The sequence below is a fragment of the Bubalus kerabau genome, chromosome 19, assembly GCF_029407905.1.
Source record: "Bubalus kerabau isolate K-KA32 ecotype Philippines breed swamp buffalo chromosome 19, PCC_UOA_SB_1v2, whole genome shotgun sequence".
NCBI lineage: Eukaryota > Metazoa > Chordata > Mammalia > Artiodactyla > Bovidae > Bubalus > Bubalus kerabau.
This window is the reverse complement of record NC_073642.1, coordinates 8,831,722-8,848,004: the sequence shown is the minus strand read 5'-3', so window position 1 is coordinate 8,848,004 and position 16,283 is coordinate 8,831,722. Positions and strand designations below refer to the sequence as shown.

At 46.0% G+C, this 16,283-nt stretch overlaps 1 protein-coding gene across 3 annotated transcripts in view; it reads left to right on the top strand.

Moving 5' to 3' along the window:
• Positions 1-16,283, top strand: part of PGPEP1L (pyroglutamyl-peptidase I like) — an 81,086-nt gene that overhangs the window by 47,898 nt on the left and 16,905 nt on the right. The window contains exons 1-3 of one of the 3 annotated variants that reach the window (XM_055556583.1): positions 9,206-9,320; positions 9,776-9,898; positions 10,905-11,127. In XM_055556583.1, the coding sequence (XP_055412558.1) occupies positions 9,267-9,320; positions 9,776-9,898; positions 10,905-11,127 (400 nt within the window). In that variant the 5' untranslated portion in view covers positions 9,206-9,266. Of the gene's footprint in view, positions 1-9,205; positions 9,321-9,775; positions 9,899-10,904; positions 11,132-16,283 lie in introns of those variants that run through there. The other 2 variants (XM_055556581.1, XM_055556582.1) reach the window with 2 other exon arrangements.

The following is a 16,283-nucleotide window of genomic DNA, read 5'->3' as shown; positions in this document are numbered from 1 at the left end:
AAAATCAAATTATCCTTGAACAATATTTCATAGCTGTACCAAAGCTAGCTTGACTTTGTACGTCTGCAGGTCCCTAAACAGGCTTGATTTCCTGAAGGAAAAGGGAATTCATCACCCTTGGAGCAAGAGACACCATGGTGCTAAGCCCTCCATTTTTGAATCATTTTTAATTTATTATAAAGTATTTCAATTTCAGTCTGAATTTGGCAATGAGGAGTTCATGATCTGAGCCACAGTCAGCTTCCGGTCTTGTTTTTGCTGACTGTATAGAGCTTCTCCATCTATGGCTTCAAAGAATATAATCAATCTGATTTCAGTGTTGACCATCTGGTGATGTCCATGTGTAGCATCTTCTCTTGTGTTGTTGGAAGAGGGTGTTTGCTATGACCAGTGTGTTCTCTTGGCAAAATTCTATTAGCCTTTGCCCTGCTTCATTCTGTATTCCAGGGCCAAATTTGCCTGTTACTCCAGGTGATTCTTGACTTCCTACTTTTGTATTCCAGTCCCCTATAATGAAAAGGACATCTTTTTGGGTGTTTATTCTAGAACGTCTTGTAGGTCTTAATTCAGACTCAAAGTGAAGAAAGTAGGGAAAACCACTAGACCATTCAGGTATGACCTAAGTCAAATCCCTTATGATTATACAGTGGAAGTGACAAATAGTTTCAAGGGCTTAGATCTGATAGACAGAACTCCTGAAGAACCATGGACAGAGGTTTGTGGCATTGTACAGGAGGCAGTGATCAAGACCATCCCCAAGAAAAAGAAATGCAAAAAGGCAAAATGGTTGTCTGAGGAGACCTTACAAATAGGTATGAAAAGAAGAAAAGGAGAAAAGGAAAGATATACCCATTTGAATGCAAAGTTCCAAAGAATAGCAAGGAGAGATAAGAAAGCCTTCCTCAGTGATCAATGCAAAGAAATAGAGGAAAACAATAGAATGAGAGAAGACTAGTGATCTTTTCAAGAAAATTAGAGATACCAAGGGGACATTTCATGCAAAGATGAGCACAATAAAGGACAGAAATGGTATGGACCTAACAGAAGCAGAAAATATGAAAAAAAGGTGGCAAGAATACAGAGAAGAAATATACAGAAAAGATCTTCATGACCCAGATAACCACAATGGTGTGATCACTCACCTACAACCAGACATCCTGGAATGTGAAGTCAAATGGGCCTTAGGAAGCATCACTATGAGCAAAGCTAATGGAGGTGATGGAATTCCAGTTGAGCTATTTCAAATCCTAAAGGATGATGCTGTGAAAGTGCTGCACTCAACCTGCCAGCAAATTTGGAAAACTCAGCAGTGGCTACAGGACTGGAAAAGGCCAGTTTTCTTTCCAATCCCAAAGAAAGGCAATGCCAAAGAATCTTCAAACTACAGCACAATTGCGCTCATCTCACACGCTAGTAAAGTAATGCTCAAATTTCTCCAAGCCAGGCTTCAACAGTACATGAACTGTGAACTTCCAGATGTTCAAGCTGGATTTAGAAAAGGCAGAGGAACCAGAGATCAAATTGCCAACATTCATTGGATCCTTGAAAGAGCAAGAGAGTTCCAGAAAAACATCTACTTCTCTTTATTGACTATGCCAAAGCCTTTGACTGTGTGGATCACAAGAAACTGTGGAAAATTCTTAAAGAGATGGGAATACCAGACCACCTGACCTGCCTCCTGAGAAATCTGTAATAAGGTCAAGAAGCAACAGTTAGAACTGGACATGGAACAACAGACTGGTTCCAAATAGGGAAAGGAGTACATCAAGGCTGTATATTGTCACCCTGCTTATTTAACGTCTATGCAGAGAACATCATGAGAAATGCTGGGCTGAATGAAGCACAAGCTGGAGTCAAGATTGCCGGGAGAAATATCAATAACCTCAGATATGCAGATGACACCACCCTTATGGCAGAAAATGAAGAAGAACTAAAGAGCCTCTTGATGAAAGTGAAAGAGGAGAGTGAAAAAGTTGGCTTAAAGCTCAATTTTCAGAAAACTAAGATCATGGCATCTGGTCCCATCACTTCATGGCAAACAGATGGGGAAACAGTGGAAACAGTGACAAACTTTATTTTGGGGGGCTCCAGAATCACAGCAGATGTTGACTGAAGCCATGAAATTAAAAGATGCTTGCTCCTTGGAAGAAAAGTTAAGACTAACCTAGACAGCATGTTAAAAAGTAGAGACATTACTTTGTTGACAAAGGTCCATCTAGTCAAGACTATGGTTTTCCCAGTGGTCATGTATGAATATGAGAGTTGGACAGTAAAGAAAGCTGAGCACCGAAGAATTGATGCTTTTGAACTGTGATGTCAGAGAAGACTCTTGAGAGTCCCTTGGACTGCAAGGAGATCCAACCAGTGCATCCTAAAAGAGATCAGTCCTGAATATTCATTGGAAGGACTGATGCTGAAACTGAAACTCCAATACTTTGGCCACCTGATGCGAAGAGCTGACTCATTTGAAAAGACCCTGATGCTGGGAAAGATTGAAGGCGGTAGAAGGGGATGACAGAGGATAAGATATTTGGATGGCATCACCAACTCAATGGACATGAGTTTGAGAGAGCTCTGGGTGTTTGTGATGGACAGGGAAGCCTGGAGTGCTGCAGTCCATGGGGTTGCAAAAAGTCGGACATGACTGAGCGACTAAACTGACTGATAGAGTGTTTTGCTTCAGTTAATGTGTTTCAAAATTAATATTATCCAGTTTTAATTAAACTAAGCCTCAAATTATGATCAAGGAATCCTTACAAAAAGGATCTTCAAGAAACCCACAGATACAGGATAATATGATGCAAACCTGAACACATGTGAAAACAGCCAAGTGATCCTTTATCTAACCTCATCTGAGTTCTCTGCCAGTCACATTGTGATGTAAAAACAGTAACAGTCTCATAAGAAATTGGCCAAAAAGAGGGAAGAATTAAGGGAACCATTATAAATACAGATTTACATATACTTGTATGTAAAATGAACATGAACAGTGAAGCCCACATGAAAAATGTATCATGCCTTGAGACATGAAGATACCAGCTAATGATAGTGTGTGTGGGTGTGTGTGTGTGGGTGTGTGTGCATGCATGTGTGCATACTAAAATCTTTTCATCAATAGTGGCATGTGGTCAAAAATATTTTGGGACACCTGCTCTAAGCTGAGGATCAAGAATTACTGGGTTACTGTTGTTCATTACTGGACTTTTGGAGGAATAACCAAAGGATATTGGGCATAGGCTGGACATTTGTCAAACATGGAGAGCCGAACTTGGCTTTGTTAAGGAAAAGAGTGTGACCTGGAAACAATCCTAAGATTTTCCAAGCCCTTGGTGAGAGCTGTGGTCAGCCCTAAGCAGCTGACCCCACTGTTGTGGCCGCCTCTCCTTTGTGAGGGCCTCTGGAACGGCTCCCTTCTTTTAAACTCACCCTCAGTTTCCTTATCTGTAAAATGGTGACAAGGTTAGGGGGCTGGGGCGAGGTGCTGGGCATACTGCCTGCGGATAGCAAGGGTGCTGCTGGGGCAGCTGGTCTGATGATCAGCCAGACTATTTGTTAAGCTTTTAGAACCGGAAAAATACTACATACACCTTAAAAATGTTACGACAAATATAGACAGAAATGAGAATCTCCCCTAATTCTCCTTGTTGTCAGTACGCTCCTATTTCCATAAATGGCTGCAGGAAACAGTCTGAGATCCTTATTTTTAAACTGGTTTCTTTTCATGGGTTTTCCTGTGTCAACTCATTCTTTGTAAAATCGTTTAGAATAGCTGCATTATGCTCCACTGTTGGCTGTCCTGTACTTAATACGTCAGACCCCGGGTCACCTCCACGCTTCTTCCTGTGCCTGGTGAGCCCCTCCCAGGTCTGCCCCTCATTTCTGTGTTCATGGGGCACCTCCAGCCTAGATGGGGTTGGAGGGAGCACGGGCCCGGATCTCCAGGACCAGCCGATGGCTCCCAGGTTCCTTCCAACCCTGCAGGTCAAGAAGAACCGGATATCGCTTCCTCTTCCATGGTCAGCCCACAGACACGCACACACAGGGACACAAGACCCTCACCCAGAGCCCAGCGCAGAGGCCCCAGGAGGGTCTCTGCCATATCCACATCTGATGCCTGATGGACGAGTGAGCGAGAGAAGGAGGGAAGGAGAAGGGAAAAAAGGGGGGAGGGAGGGACAGAGAGAGGGCAGAAGGAAGGAAGTAGGGAGGGAAGAAGGGAGGAGGGAAGGCTGTTTGCACACACCTCCAAGCTCCCACTCCTTAATTTCTTTCCCTTGAACACTCTTGCTAGTCCTCCAAGCTCAGATCAGAAGCCCCTCTGGGCAGTCCTCTTAGGCTGTAACTCCACGTGGATGGTCTTGCTTAACTTTCACAGCAGCCCTTGTGAGGAAGGTCCTGTTTTTACTACATTTTGCAGATCAGGAAACTGAGGCTTGGAAAGTTTCAATAATTTGCCCAAACAGTGAAAGACTTTATTTTCTTGCGCTCCCAAATCACTACAGACAGTGACTGAAGCCATGAAATTAAAAGATGCTTGCTGAGTGCCAAAGAATTGATGCTTTTGAATTGTGGTGTTAGAGGACTCTTGAGAGTCCCTTGGACTGCAAGGAGATCTAACCAGTCAATCCAAAGGAAATCAGTCCTGAATATTCATTGGAAAGACTGATGCTGAAGCTGAAACTCCAATACTTTGGCCACCTGATGCGAAGAACTGACTTATTGGAAAAGACCCTGATGCTGGGAAAGATTGAGGCGGGAGGAGAAGGGGACGACAGAGGATGAGATGGTTGGATGGCATCACCAACTCAAGGAAATGAGTTTGAGCAAGTTCCATGAGTTGGTGATGGACTGGGTAGCCTGGCATGTTGCAGTCCATGGGGTCGCAAAGAGTCAGACACAACTGAGCAACTGAACTGAACTGAACTGAGCTCCTTGGAAGAAAAGCTATGATGAACCTAGACAGCATATTAAAAAGTAGAGACATCACTTTGCCGACAAAGGTCCATATAGTCAAATCTATGGCTTTTCCAGTAGTTATGTATGGATGTGAGAGTTGGACCATAAAGAAAGCTGAGCGCCAAAGAATTGATGCTTTCAAATTGTGCTGGAGAAGAGTCTTGCGAGCCCCTTGGACTGAAAGAGATCCAACCAATCAATCCTAAAGGAAATCAACCCTGAGTATTCGTTGGAAGGACTGATGCTGAAGCTGAAGCTCAATACTTTGGCCACATGATGTGAAGAGCTGACTCAAAAGACCCTGATGCTGGGAAAGATTGAGGGCAGGAGGAGAAGGGGATGACAGAGGATGAGATGGCTGGATGGCATCACCAACTCAGTGGACATGAATTTGAGCAAACTCTGGGAGATACTAAAGGATAGGGAAGCCTGGTGTGCTGCCATGGGTTGTAAAGAGTCGGACAAGACTAAGCAGCTGAGCAACAAACACACATAGGAAGAGGAAGACATGGAGTCTAAGCTCCTTCCTAACGGCCTAATAATTGAAGGTCCTCAGAATTCCACAGCCCAGTGTGGCCCAACACAGCCCTTGGAACCAGAACCAGGAGTCTTGCCATCACTTCCCATTCCTATACTCCATCTCCTCTGAGAATGTGAACCTCCCAGACAGCCCATGCTCTAGCAGAGGACCACATTGCAAGCAGTCGAGAAGTTTGAATGAAGAAATCCTTTCCTGCTTCATGGTACTAGCCACAGACTCCCATTAGATGAGAGAAGACTCAGATTGTGGAAAAAGAGCAACCATTCTGCAGCACCAGCTGGTGCCACAGCCTTGGTGGATTTGAAAAAAATTCAGAGAGCAACTGAGTTCTCTTTGTTAAATCTCCATGTGTTCCTGGCAACCAGATTTTGGACAACACGGAGGCAGGAAGAAGTGGGTGGAAGAGGCAGAAGGTGGGGCTCCCTTATTCCCAAGGGCCTTTGTGACTGGTGGCGTTCAGGCTTTTTGAAGGATCGGCGGCCTGGCACAGGCTCTCAGCTCCCTGTGGAGCCTGGTGATTCCTCTGGCGAGAGCAGTACCCTGAATTCCACTTTGGTAAGAGTTATACCAGGCTTTGTCCTTGGCCCCTTGAGCACAAAACACTCTGTAATTCTAGCTGAGAAAGTGTGCCAGTCTGCAAGGTAAAAACCCCTGGCTCTCTCTGCATAGAACAGATGCTCTCTTTGATAAAACTACCAACCCTCCTTGGCAGAAAGGGTGGTGGCAACCAGTTGCCTGCCGTCTGCTTATGCAGAATATTCTACTCTCTGCTTCTGAAAGGCTAAAAGTAATCAAATTCTAATAAATATTACTTTTAAAAAATCCCTCTTGCATGACTTTCTCCAATTAATATGGACTAATTATACATATTGGGCCTTCATATAAAGCCCCAATTATGTGACAGATACTGTGCTGGGCACTTTTTGTGAATCATTTAAAATTTGTGAAAGCACCTCCAACTTTTATTTATGCCCATTTCACAGATGAGAAAACAGAGGTGCACCAAAGCTAAATAAGATGCCCACATTTGCCCAATGAAAGGTGGCAGGACTTTCCTGGTGGCACAGTGGGTAGGGATCCACCTGCCAGTGTCCCCTGACATGGGTTCAGTCCCCGGTCTGGGAAAATCCCACATGCTGTGGAGCACCTCTGCCAATGCACCATGACTACGGAGCCTGCGCTCTGGAGCCCATGAGCAGCAATTACCAAGCCCGTGTGCTGCAATTACTGACGCCTCCATGCCTAGAGCCTGTGTTCCACAACAAGAAAAGCCCCCAGTCTCTGCAACTAAAGCCTGAGCACAGCAACAAAGACCTATTGTAGCCAAAAAAAAAAAAAAAAAAGGATGGCAGAGCCAGGTCTCAAACCTGCATCTTTGTGACTCCAAAGTCCGTGCCCTTTGGAGTCTCACTTTAGTGGGGTCTCACTTTGCATGTGCCCCCTTCTTCCCTGTACCCTCTTCATTCCAGGCTTAGGCTGCTGATGACCACCAGCTTGGTTTAGTCTTTGTAAAATGCTATTGTCTGCCATGGGTCACAGTGTAGATGGCCCAGGGCACCGTGTGTGTGTGTGTGTGTGTGTGTGTGTGTGTATGTGTATGTGTGTGTGTGTGCAGGTGTTAGAGAGAACACATGCTTGAGGGAGCCGAGCGTCCATATGAGACAGTGCCTGGAGACTCTTTGCGTGATTGCAGGTTGGAGAGAGTTCCTCAGATTCCCAAATCAGTTTCTGACTTCAGTCCCGGGTTGTCTGTGTCACTTTCAAGAGTTATAATGAGCTGGATGCATGAACTGGCAGGTATCTGAAACTCAACCAGGACTTATCTCGTTACCAGCTGGAAGCTCCCCTGTATTAGTCAGCTTAGGCTGCTATAACAAAATTCTGCAGGCTAAGTAGTTTAAACAACATGCATGCATTTCTCACAGAGAAGTAAATGAAGTCTAAGATCAAGGTGCCAACAGATTTGGTTCCTGGTGAGAACTTTCTTTCTGACTTAAAGATGAGTATCTTCTGGCTGTGTCCTGCCTCAAATGACAAAGAAAGAAAGGCTCTGGCCTCTCTTCTTCTTATAAGAGTGTTAGTCCCATTATGTGGGCTTCCGAGGTGGCTCAGGGGTAAAGAATCTGCCTGCCAATGCAGGAGACCCAGGAGATGCAGATTCGACCCCTAGGTCAGGAAGATCCCCTGGAGGAGGCCATGGCAACCCACTCCAGTATTCTTGCCTGGAGAATCCCATGGACAGAGTGAGCTAGAGGCCATTGGGTTGCAAAGAGTCAGACACACCTGACCTAGTATGCGTGCATACATGCATGAAATCCCATCATGCATGACCCTACCCTCATGACCTCATCTAAACCTTAGGGTTTCAATATATGAATTTGGGTCGGGGACATATTTTTAGTCCATAGCTCCCTCTCCCAATACCAGTACAGCTGACCACAAAACCTAGTGATCTCTGGATGACTGAAGACTTCCCAGAGCCATCCAGGCAGCCTGGCCAAGGCCCCAGGAGGCCTGTAGCCCATGAGGTGTAGTTACCTTCCTGTCTAACCTCTGTCCTCAGTGGGGGCTGTCTGTTGGCTCCATCTGTTGCTCCTCTTGCTCAAAGGACTCCAGGGGAACCAGCAAGCCCCTGGACTTCCAGCCCCACAGTATGGGTGGCAGTGGTCACCTCTTTCCAGGGGACACTGGCTGCTCCTTAGCAGAGTCCCTGGAGCTGGTGACATGGCAGACCTGCCAAGGTGCCAGCTCCCCATGTTGGGACAACTGGGAGGGAAAGAGGTAGAGGGTGACACGCTAGTTAGGAAAAGAAAATGCATCGGGAGGATCCTGGAGGATAATTCCATGGTAATCCTTGAAAAAGTTCAAGTTTATACTGGTCTGCAGTTCCTTATCTGCATTTCTGATATCCAAAGATCTCGAAACATTAGATGTTTTCCTTAATCTAGTTGATGCAAAAGGTGAGCTGAGCTGGTGTGAGGCTAAGTGTGACGTCTGTATTTATTTCACCTAAATTGCCTGTTCCTATTTCCTGCCCTGAAATGTCAAGGTGGCCAGTTGTGGAGTGCAGCCCCAGACTCTGAGTCCACTGGAATCCAGCAGGGAAGGGATTCTAATGCCAGCTTGTAGTCGAGGCTGTTTGAGCACCGCATTGGAAGCTTGAAAAGAAACAGCTGATAAGGAGAAGCAGGACCTTTGGGCATTGACTTTCAGATAAGTAAAGCACACAGAAATGCCAGGTCCCCAAGAGCTCAGCTGGTAAAGAATCCGCCTGCAATGCAGGAGACTCCAGTTTGATTCCTGGCTCAGGAAGAGCCCCTGAGAAAGGATAGGCTACCCACTCCAGTATTCTTGGGCTTCCTTTGTGGCACAGCTGGTAAAGAATCCGCCTGCAATGTGGGAGACCTGGGTTTGATCCTTGGGTTGGGAAGATCCCCTGGAGAAGGGAAAGGCTGCCCTCTCCAGTATTCTGGTCTGAAGAATTTCTTGGACTGTCTAGTCCATGGGGTTGCAAACAGTCAGACACGACTGAGTGACTTTCACTTCACTTCAGTATCCAATGTACTCCATCCCACACCTATAACTATAAAGGCCATGGAGAAATACAGTTGGGCCTTCCTGAACTTTCTGGTTTGGCAGTAGTGAAGCCATCAGCCTTCTGGAAAGCATTACCTTAGAGAGTGTCATGGGTGGGGTGTTGTTATAAAGCAGAAAACCTGGACAGAAAGACAGACACGCACAAAGGGGCGATGATGTGAAGACCGCAGTTATGCTGCCACAAGCCAAGGACTACCGGGCGCTGCCAGAAGCTGAAAGAGGCAAGGTAGGCACCTTCGGCAAGGTTTAGAGGCAGGATCACCCTGCTGACACCTTGGTTTTGGACTTCCATCTGCAAGATTGAAGTGATGAATTTCTGTTCTCAGCTCCCGGTGCACCTCCCTCTGTCTTATACACCCTTCAGCTTCTCCATCTGGCTCACCCTCATCTGTCCACTAGAAGTACCCTGCATCCCTTCTGTGAACTCCGTCCTGACCTGCAGGCTGGGTCAGACATGCCTTTGGGGTCTGTGCACCTTGACAAGGGCAACTATATGGGGCTTTGTGCGGGCAGCAGGAGCTCTGGCCCGCTGTTGACCCGTCGCCTCTGTGGGAGCTCCTTGAGGGCAGGTCCAGGCCCCCAAAGGCCCCAGCAACGAACTGGACGGCCCTGAGCTTGGCTTGTCAGGAGCTCCCTGTGGCCCTCCAGCAAGCGAGGTGACCCATCTGTTTCTTTCTGCAGGAACTCTCCAAACTGGGCCTGGGGAATGACATGGAAGTAGAGCTGCAGACTCTTCAGCTGCCGGTAGATTACAGGGAAGTGAAGCAGAGGGTCGCCAGAATCTGGGAAGATCTTCAACCCCAAGTAAACGACAGCGAGGGAGGCAGTGGGGATGGGAGCAGGGGGTGGGATGATTATGTGTGGAGACCCAGAGCCTGTGAACCCCAGGACCCTGGTTCTAGGGTTGATGGCTCAAGTGTATCCTGCCCCCTGCCCACCAGTACCAGCCCAGACAATTTCAAAAGGGTCTGGTTATAAAAGTTTAAGATGAAATACAGAGTAGAATCTCAGAATAAGACTCTGGAAAGAGAGAAGGAGGAAAAGAAAAGGAAGCTTTATTCCCAGCCTGGACTCAAAGGTAGTTCCCACCTAACAGAGAGGCCCCTGGGTTAGTCCCAGCCAGGCCCTTGCAGAGCAGGTGGGTTGTGAGATGGGGTGAGAGGCAAGGACCTCTTGGCCTAGAAGAGCATTTGGAGGGTGGCCCCCACCAGGAGGTGGGAGAGTGGCCCACCTGGAGAGGCCCATTTCATCACTCCCAGAATATTTTATCAGAACAGAGTTACTATGCAGGAAACTGGTACAAACATCCTCCAGATATGAAGACCAGATGATATTAATAGAACAAATACCACCAGACCTTTAAGATGATATCCTAATGTTTTGATAATATAATGAGCTATATTTTTCAAAGAGGAAAAATAATCAGCTCAAAAAATTCTAACAGTATTTTATTAGACTGTTATTAACTTCCTTTATTAAAATTTCATAAAAGAGATGGAAGCTTCCAGGGAAAGACTAAGCTTCTCCTGGGATAGTCTTAGATACCAGCTGGGACCCCCCAGGGAAAAAGGGAATACACTGCCCTATAAAAATGTTTTGAAATAGGAAAATATTTAAATTAGATACCCTGTAGGTGTCTATCCAGTGACTTTTTGTTCCAGCACATTCATCAAGGGGAGCGGGCAGGGTGTGATGGTGGTATTTGGGGGCTTGGGGTGTCTTGCCCCCCAGAGCTCTCCCTCTGAACCGTCTGGAGAGCAGCGGGGACCTCAGTTTCCCTAATCTTCTGCCTCCACATGTGCTCACACAGTTCGTTGTGCATGTGGGCGTGGACCCCGCGGCCAAGGCCATCTTTCTGGAGCAGTGCAGCAAGAACCGAGGCTACCGGGACGCTGACATCCGGGGCTTCCGGCCCGAGTGTGGCGTGTGCCTTCCGGATGGCCCAGAAGTGATCGCGTCAGAGGTCAGCATGAAGGCGGTCAGCAGGCGGGCGGCAGTGCAGGGCGTGGAGGTGGCCTTTTCCCGCGACGCGGGTAGGTGCGTCCTGATACTGGGCTTGCAGGGGAGGAGGAAGGGCTGAAGCGGCCTCTGACCAAACTTCGTCCCAGCATGTGCCATCCTGTGCCATCCAGCTGGGTGCTTGGAGCTGCCCAGAGTCATCACCCAGACCCACACGTTGCTCACTTCTGCCTAGGACTGATTCTGAGGACCCTCCCACTCACTAGCCTTTGTTGGCTGGCAGAAGAGAAGGGGTAGGTAGGGGATGTTGAGAGGCACTAACATTTTGTGGATGACTTTCTTTTTTTTTTTTTTTTGCAGTATTTTATTATTATTTTTAATTGGACGATAATTGCTGTTATATATATATATATATATATATATATATCACCTCCCTCTTGAGCCTCCCTGCACTGCCCCCTACCCCCCCCCCCACCCCCACCACCCTCACACCCCACTAGGTCTCACAGAGCACCAGGCTGGCCTCCCTGTGTTATAGAGCATCTTCCCACTGGCTCTGTTTTACACATGGTGGTATATATATGTCAATACTATCCCAGTTCATCCTGCCCTCTCCTTACCCCACTGTGTTCACAAGTCTGTTCTCTACGTCTGTATCTCCATTCCTTCCCTGTGAACAGGTTTATCAGCATGATTTTTCTAGATTCTTACATATGCTTTAATATAGTATGTTTGTTTTTCTCTTTCCCACTTCATTCTGTGTGACAGGCTCAAGGTTCATCCACTTTAATACAACTGACTCAAGTTCATTCCTTTTTATGGCTGAGTAATAGTCCATTGTATATGTGTACCACAACTTCTTTATCTATTCACCTGTCAGTGGACATGTAGATTGCTCCCATGTCCTAGCTGTTGTGTATAGGCCGCAGTGAACATTGGGGTTCATGTGTCTTTTTGAATTGTGGTTTTCTAAGCATCTGAATGCCGAGTTCCAAAGAATAGCAAGAAGAGATAAGAAAGCCTTCCTCAGCAATCAATGCAAAGAAATAGAGGAAAACAACAGAATGGGAAAGACTAGAGATCTCTTCAAGAAAATCAGAGATACCAAGGGAACATTTCATGCAAAGATGGGCTCAATAAAGGACAGAAATGGTATGGACCTAACAGAAGCAGAAGATATTAAGAAGAGGTGGCAAGAATACACAGAAGAACTGTACAAAAAAGATCTTCATGACCCAGACAATCACGATGGTGTGATCACTCATCTAGAGCCAGACATCCTGGAATGTGAAGTCAAGTGGGCCTTAGAAAGCATCACTACAAACAAAGCTAGTGGAGGCGATGGAATTCCAGTTGAGCTCTTTCAAATCCTGAAAGATGATGCTGTGAAAGTGCTGCACTCAGTATGCCAGCAAATTTGGAAAACTCAGCAGTGGCCACAGGACTGGAAAAGGTCAGTTTTCATTCCAATCCCAAAGAAAGGCAATGCCAAAGAATGCTCAAACTACTGCACAATTGCACTTATCTCACACGCTAGTAAAGTAATGCTCAAAATTCTCTAAGCCAGGCTTCAGCAATACATGAACCGTGAACTTCCTAATGTTCAACCTGGTTTTGGAAAAGGCAGAGGAACCAGAGATCAAATTGCCAACATCAGCTGGATCATGGAAAAAACAAGAGAGTTCCAGAAAAACATCTATTTCTGCTTTATTGACTATGCCAAAGCCTTTGACTCTGTAGATTACAATAAACTGTGGAAAATTCTGAAAGAGATGGGAATACCAGACCACCTGACCTGCCTCTTGAGAAATCTGTATGCAGGTCAGGAAGCAACAGTTAGAACTGGACATGGAACAACAGACTGGTTCCAAATAAGAAAAGGAGTACGTCAAGGCTGTATATTGTCACCCTGCTTATTTAACTTCTATGCAGAGTACATCATGAGAAACGCTGGGCTGGAAGAAACACAAGCTGGAATCAAGATTGCTGGGAGAAATATCAATAACCTCAGATAAGCAGATGATACCACCCTTATGGCAGAAAGTGAAGAGGAACTAAAAAGCCTCTTGATGAAAGTGAAAGAGGAAAGTGAAAAAGTTGGCTTAAAGCTCAACATTCATAAAACTAAGATCATGGCATCTGGTCCCATTACTTCATGGGAAATAGATGGGGAAACAGTGGAAACAGTGGCAGACTTTATTTTTCTGAGTTCCAAAATCCCTGCAGATGGTGACTGCAGCCATGAAAATAAAAGACGCTTACTCCTTGGAAGGAAAGTTATGTCCAACCTAGATAGCATATTCAAAAGCAGAGACATTACTTTGCCAATAAAGGTCCGTCTAGTCAAGGCTATGGTTTTTCCTGTGGTCATGTATGGATGTGAGAGTTGGACTGTGAAGAAGGCTGAGCGCCGAAGAATTGATGCTTTGGAATGGTGGTGTTGGAGAAGACTCTTGAGAGTCCCTTGGACTGCAAGGAGATCCAACCAGTCCATTCTGAAGGAGATCAGCCCTGGGATTTCTTTGGAAGGAATGATGCTAAAGCTGAAACTCCAGTACTTTGGCCACCTCATGCGAAGAGTCAACTCATTGGAAAAGACTCTGATGCTGGGAGGGATTGGGGGCAGGAGGAGAAGGGGACGACGGAGGATGAGATGGCTGGATGGCATCACTGACTCAATGGACGTGAGTCTGAGTGGACTCCGGGAGTTGGTGATGGACAGGGAGGCCTGGCGTGCTGCGATTCTTGGGGTCACAAAGAGTCAGACATGACTGAGAGACTGAACTGAACTGAACTGAAGGGTATATACCCAGTAATGGGATTGCTGAGTTATTTATTGCCGCAAAGTTGTGAATTAACCATTCTAGTTTAGCCTCAGATGAAGATTAATTTTCCTTCGTTTCTCCAGATTCTGACCCCCTAGGAGGTAGTTAATTCTCCTTCAAAAGAATGAATGAAGAAATCGTTACTGAATTAAATCATATGAGTCTTATTCAGGCCCTAGCATAGCCTTGGAAGGTTCTTGCTTTATTCAGTGGCCAAGGAATTGAGAAGCAAGAGCTAAGTTCATAGACCAACTTCTTGCCCACCTGATGAAAGGGATTTAATATTAAAGATGAGACAAAGGGAGGAGGAGTGAGGCTAATGATGGAGAGGCATATGCATTAGTCTACCTAGGAAGACTTTTTCCAGGGAGTAGGATGCCACTCTGCTTTTATCCTTTTTATGGTCCTTAATGGCTGGTCCTGGCCACCAGTAGGTGTGTCATGTTAAGAATAGTAGGCTAATTTAGTAAAATTAATGTATAATGAGACTCAGGGTTTGTTGGAGGTCAGGTTCCTGGCCATCTTGGTCCCAACTGGTACCATCTTTTTTGTTTGTGGCTTTCTTTCTTATCCTTGGATCCTTTAACTTAAATATTTATGTTAACTCCTGCTAAAGGTGGGGCCTGGCAAGTTTTGAGCAAAAATCTGGAGCACTTCTGGCAATAACACCACCCCCACCTCTTCCTACTTACTGCTTCTCATTCTTGAGGGCCACTGAAGGGTGAAGGTCTGACTTCTGAAGCTGCTTCCTGCTGAACATGAGTGCCGTTTTTCCTTGGATTAGGGGAGCAGAACTGTTCCTGACTAGCCTAAATTAAGTCTAATTTTCAGCAAGCTGCAGTCAGAATTGTTTGTACGCTTGTATTAGTATCATCTGAAGCTTGATGACGTCAAAGTCATCAAAGTCACATTTACTAAGGAAGTTGACAAGACAAGGCCCAGAGATAAGCAGGAAGATAATGGCAATTAGTGGAGCCAAGAAATGGAAAAAAGGCACGTTAGCCTGGGAAGACCCTGCTTGACTATGTTCCAGATGGAGCTTGGATCTAGACCTTGTGTGTTCTATCTGTATAACCATTAAGATTACTCATATCTTTTTTAGGTTTATCTCAACCAACCGAGTTATTGACATATGTATAGCAGGTTTTATTAGTAACTGTGCAGGCTTCCCCTTGCTCAGCAAGGAGACAGTCAAGGCTAGTCTGTTGTTCAGAAAAACATTTGTTAGAGAGTCCAGAGAAGTATGGAGTTCCTGTAAGGCATACCCTGTGTTTTTAGACAAGTCCTTAAAGGCCTGGGTGAGATTTTGTAGAGAGATTTCATGCTGTGCAAACCTTCCCCAGGGGGCCACTAGTCTGAGAGAAGTCCTTACTGCTGCCAGAATGAGTCCTTTTATCTCAGGGCTGGATGATCTTATGAATGGTTATACCTAGGTTCTGAGAACTTAGCTGCCCTAGCATGCAATGTCCCCAGGATTGGGCTTATCTAAACAAGGATGGACTAGAGCCCACCCCAGAGAAGGGAAGGAGGAGTTAGAGTTGTTCTGATGGGGCACTTGGTTTATTCTCAGGCCACAAAGGAACGGGTACCCATAGGGAGCATATGTTCTGGGGAGTTGAATCACATTCAAAAGTGGCTAGCCCCAGAGGGTGCCCTTGCAGAGTGAGGAGAGAGGCCCACCTGCCTAGTGGCGGTCACTGAGGGATTCTTGACCAGTGGCTTTTCCCCAGGCCTTAGGAGGGCCGTATACTAACTGTCAGACAACTGGCATTTTCCATCTGCAGTAAGTACATCTCCCATCTGGTCCGTGTGGGTGTTCATCAGGTCGGTGCAGGGGGCACAGTGGGTGAGATTTCCATAGGAGTCAACCCAAGGCACTTAAATTGTGGGGTAATGGAAGAAGTCGTGGCCTGAGTCCAGAGTAACCCTAGGGTGTTACTATAAGTCCCTCCTTTTTATAGGGGTGTTTAATAGGGGCGGTGGCAGCAGCCTGATCATAGTGGTGGTCCTGTGGGGTGCGTGCTTTGTGTCTGATAGAGGGAATCCAAGCAGGGAAGCTGCTTTAGGGATGGGATATAAACTTCGGGAGGAAGAGGTTTTCTATGCTGTCCCTCACTGAGTTGTGTTCAGCTAATCTATAGATGTCACTTGGAGAGTGGAGGTGACAGATTCAGCACTGGGATAGCTTTTGTCAGCAGGCTGTAATTCTCAAGAAATTCACTACTGAATCCCTATTCTTCATGGATGGTTCTAAGAGATAGAGCAGAGAAGATAAGAAGGAATAGACAATAATGGCCACTCATCCTGCCTCCAATGTTAATGTTCCCTATATCCAGCATGGACAGAGGAAATGCTTACCAGTAGGAGGAGGTTTGGCAGAACAGTGGAAGCTAAGTAATACAGTA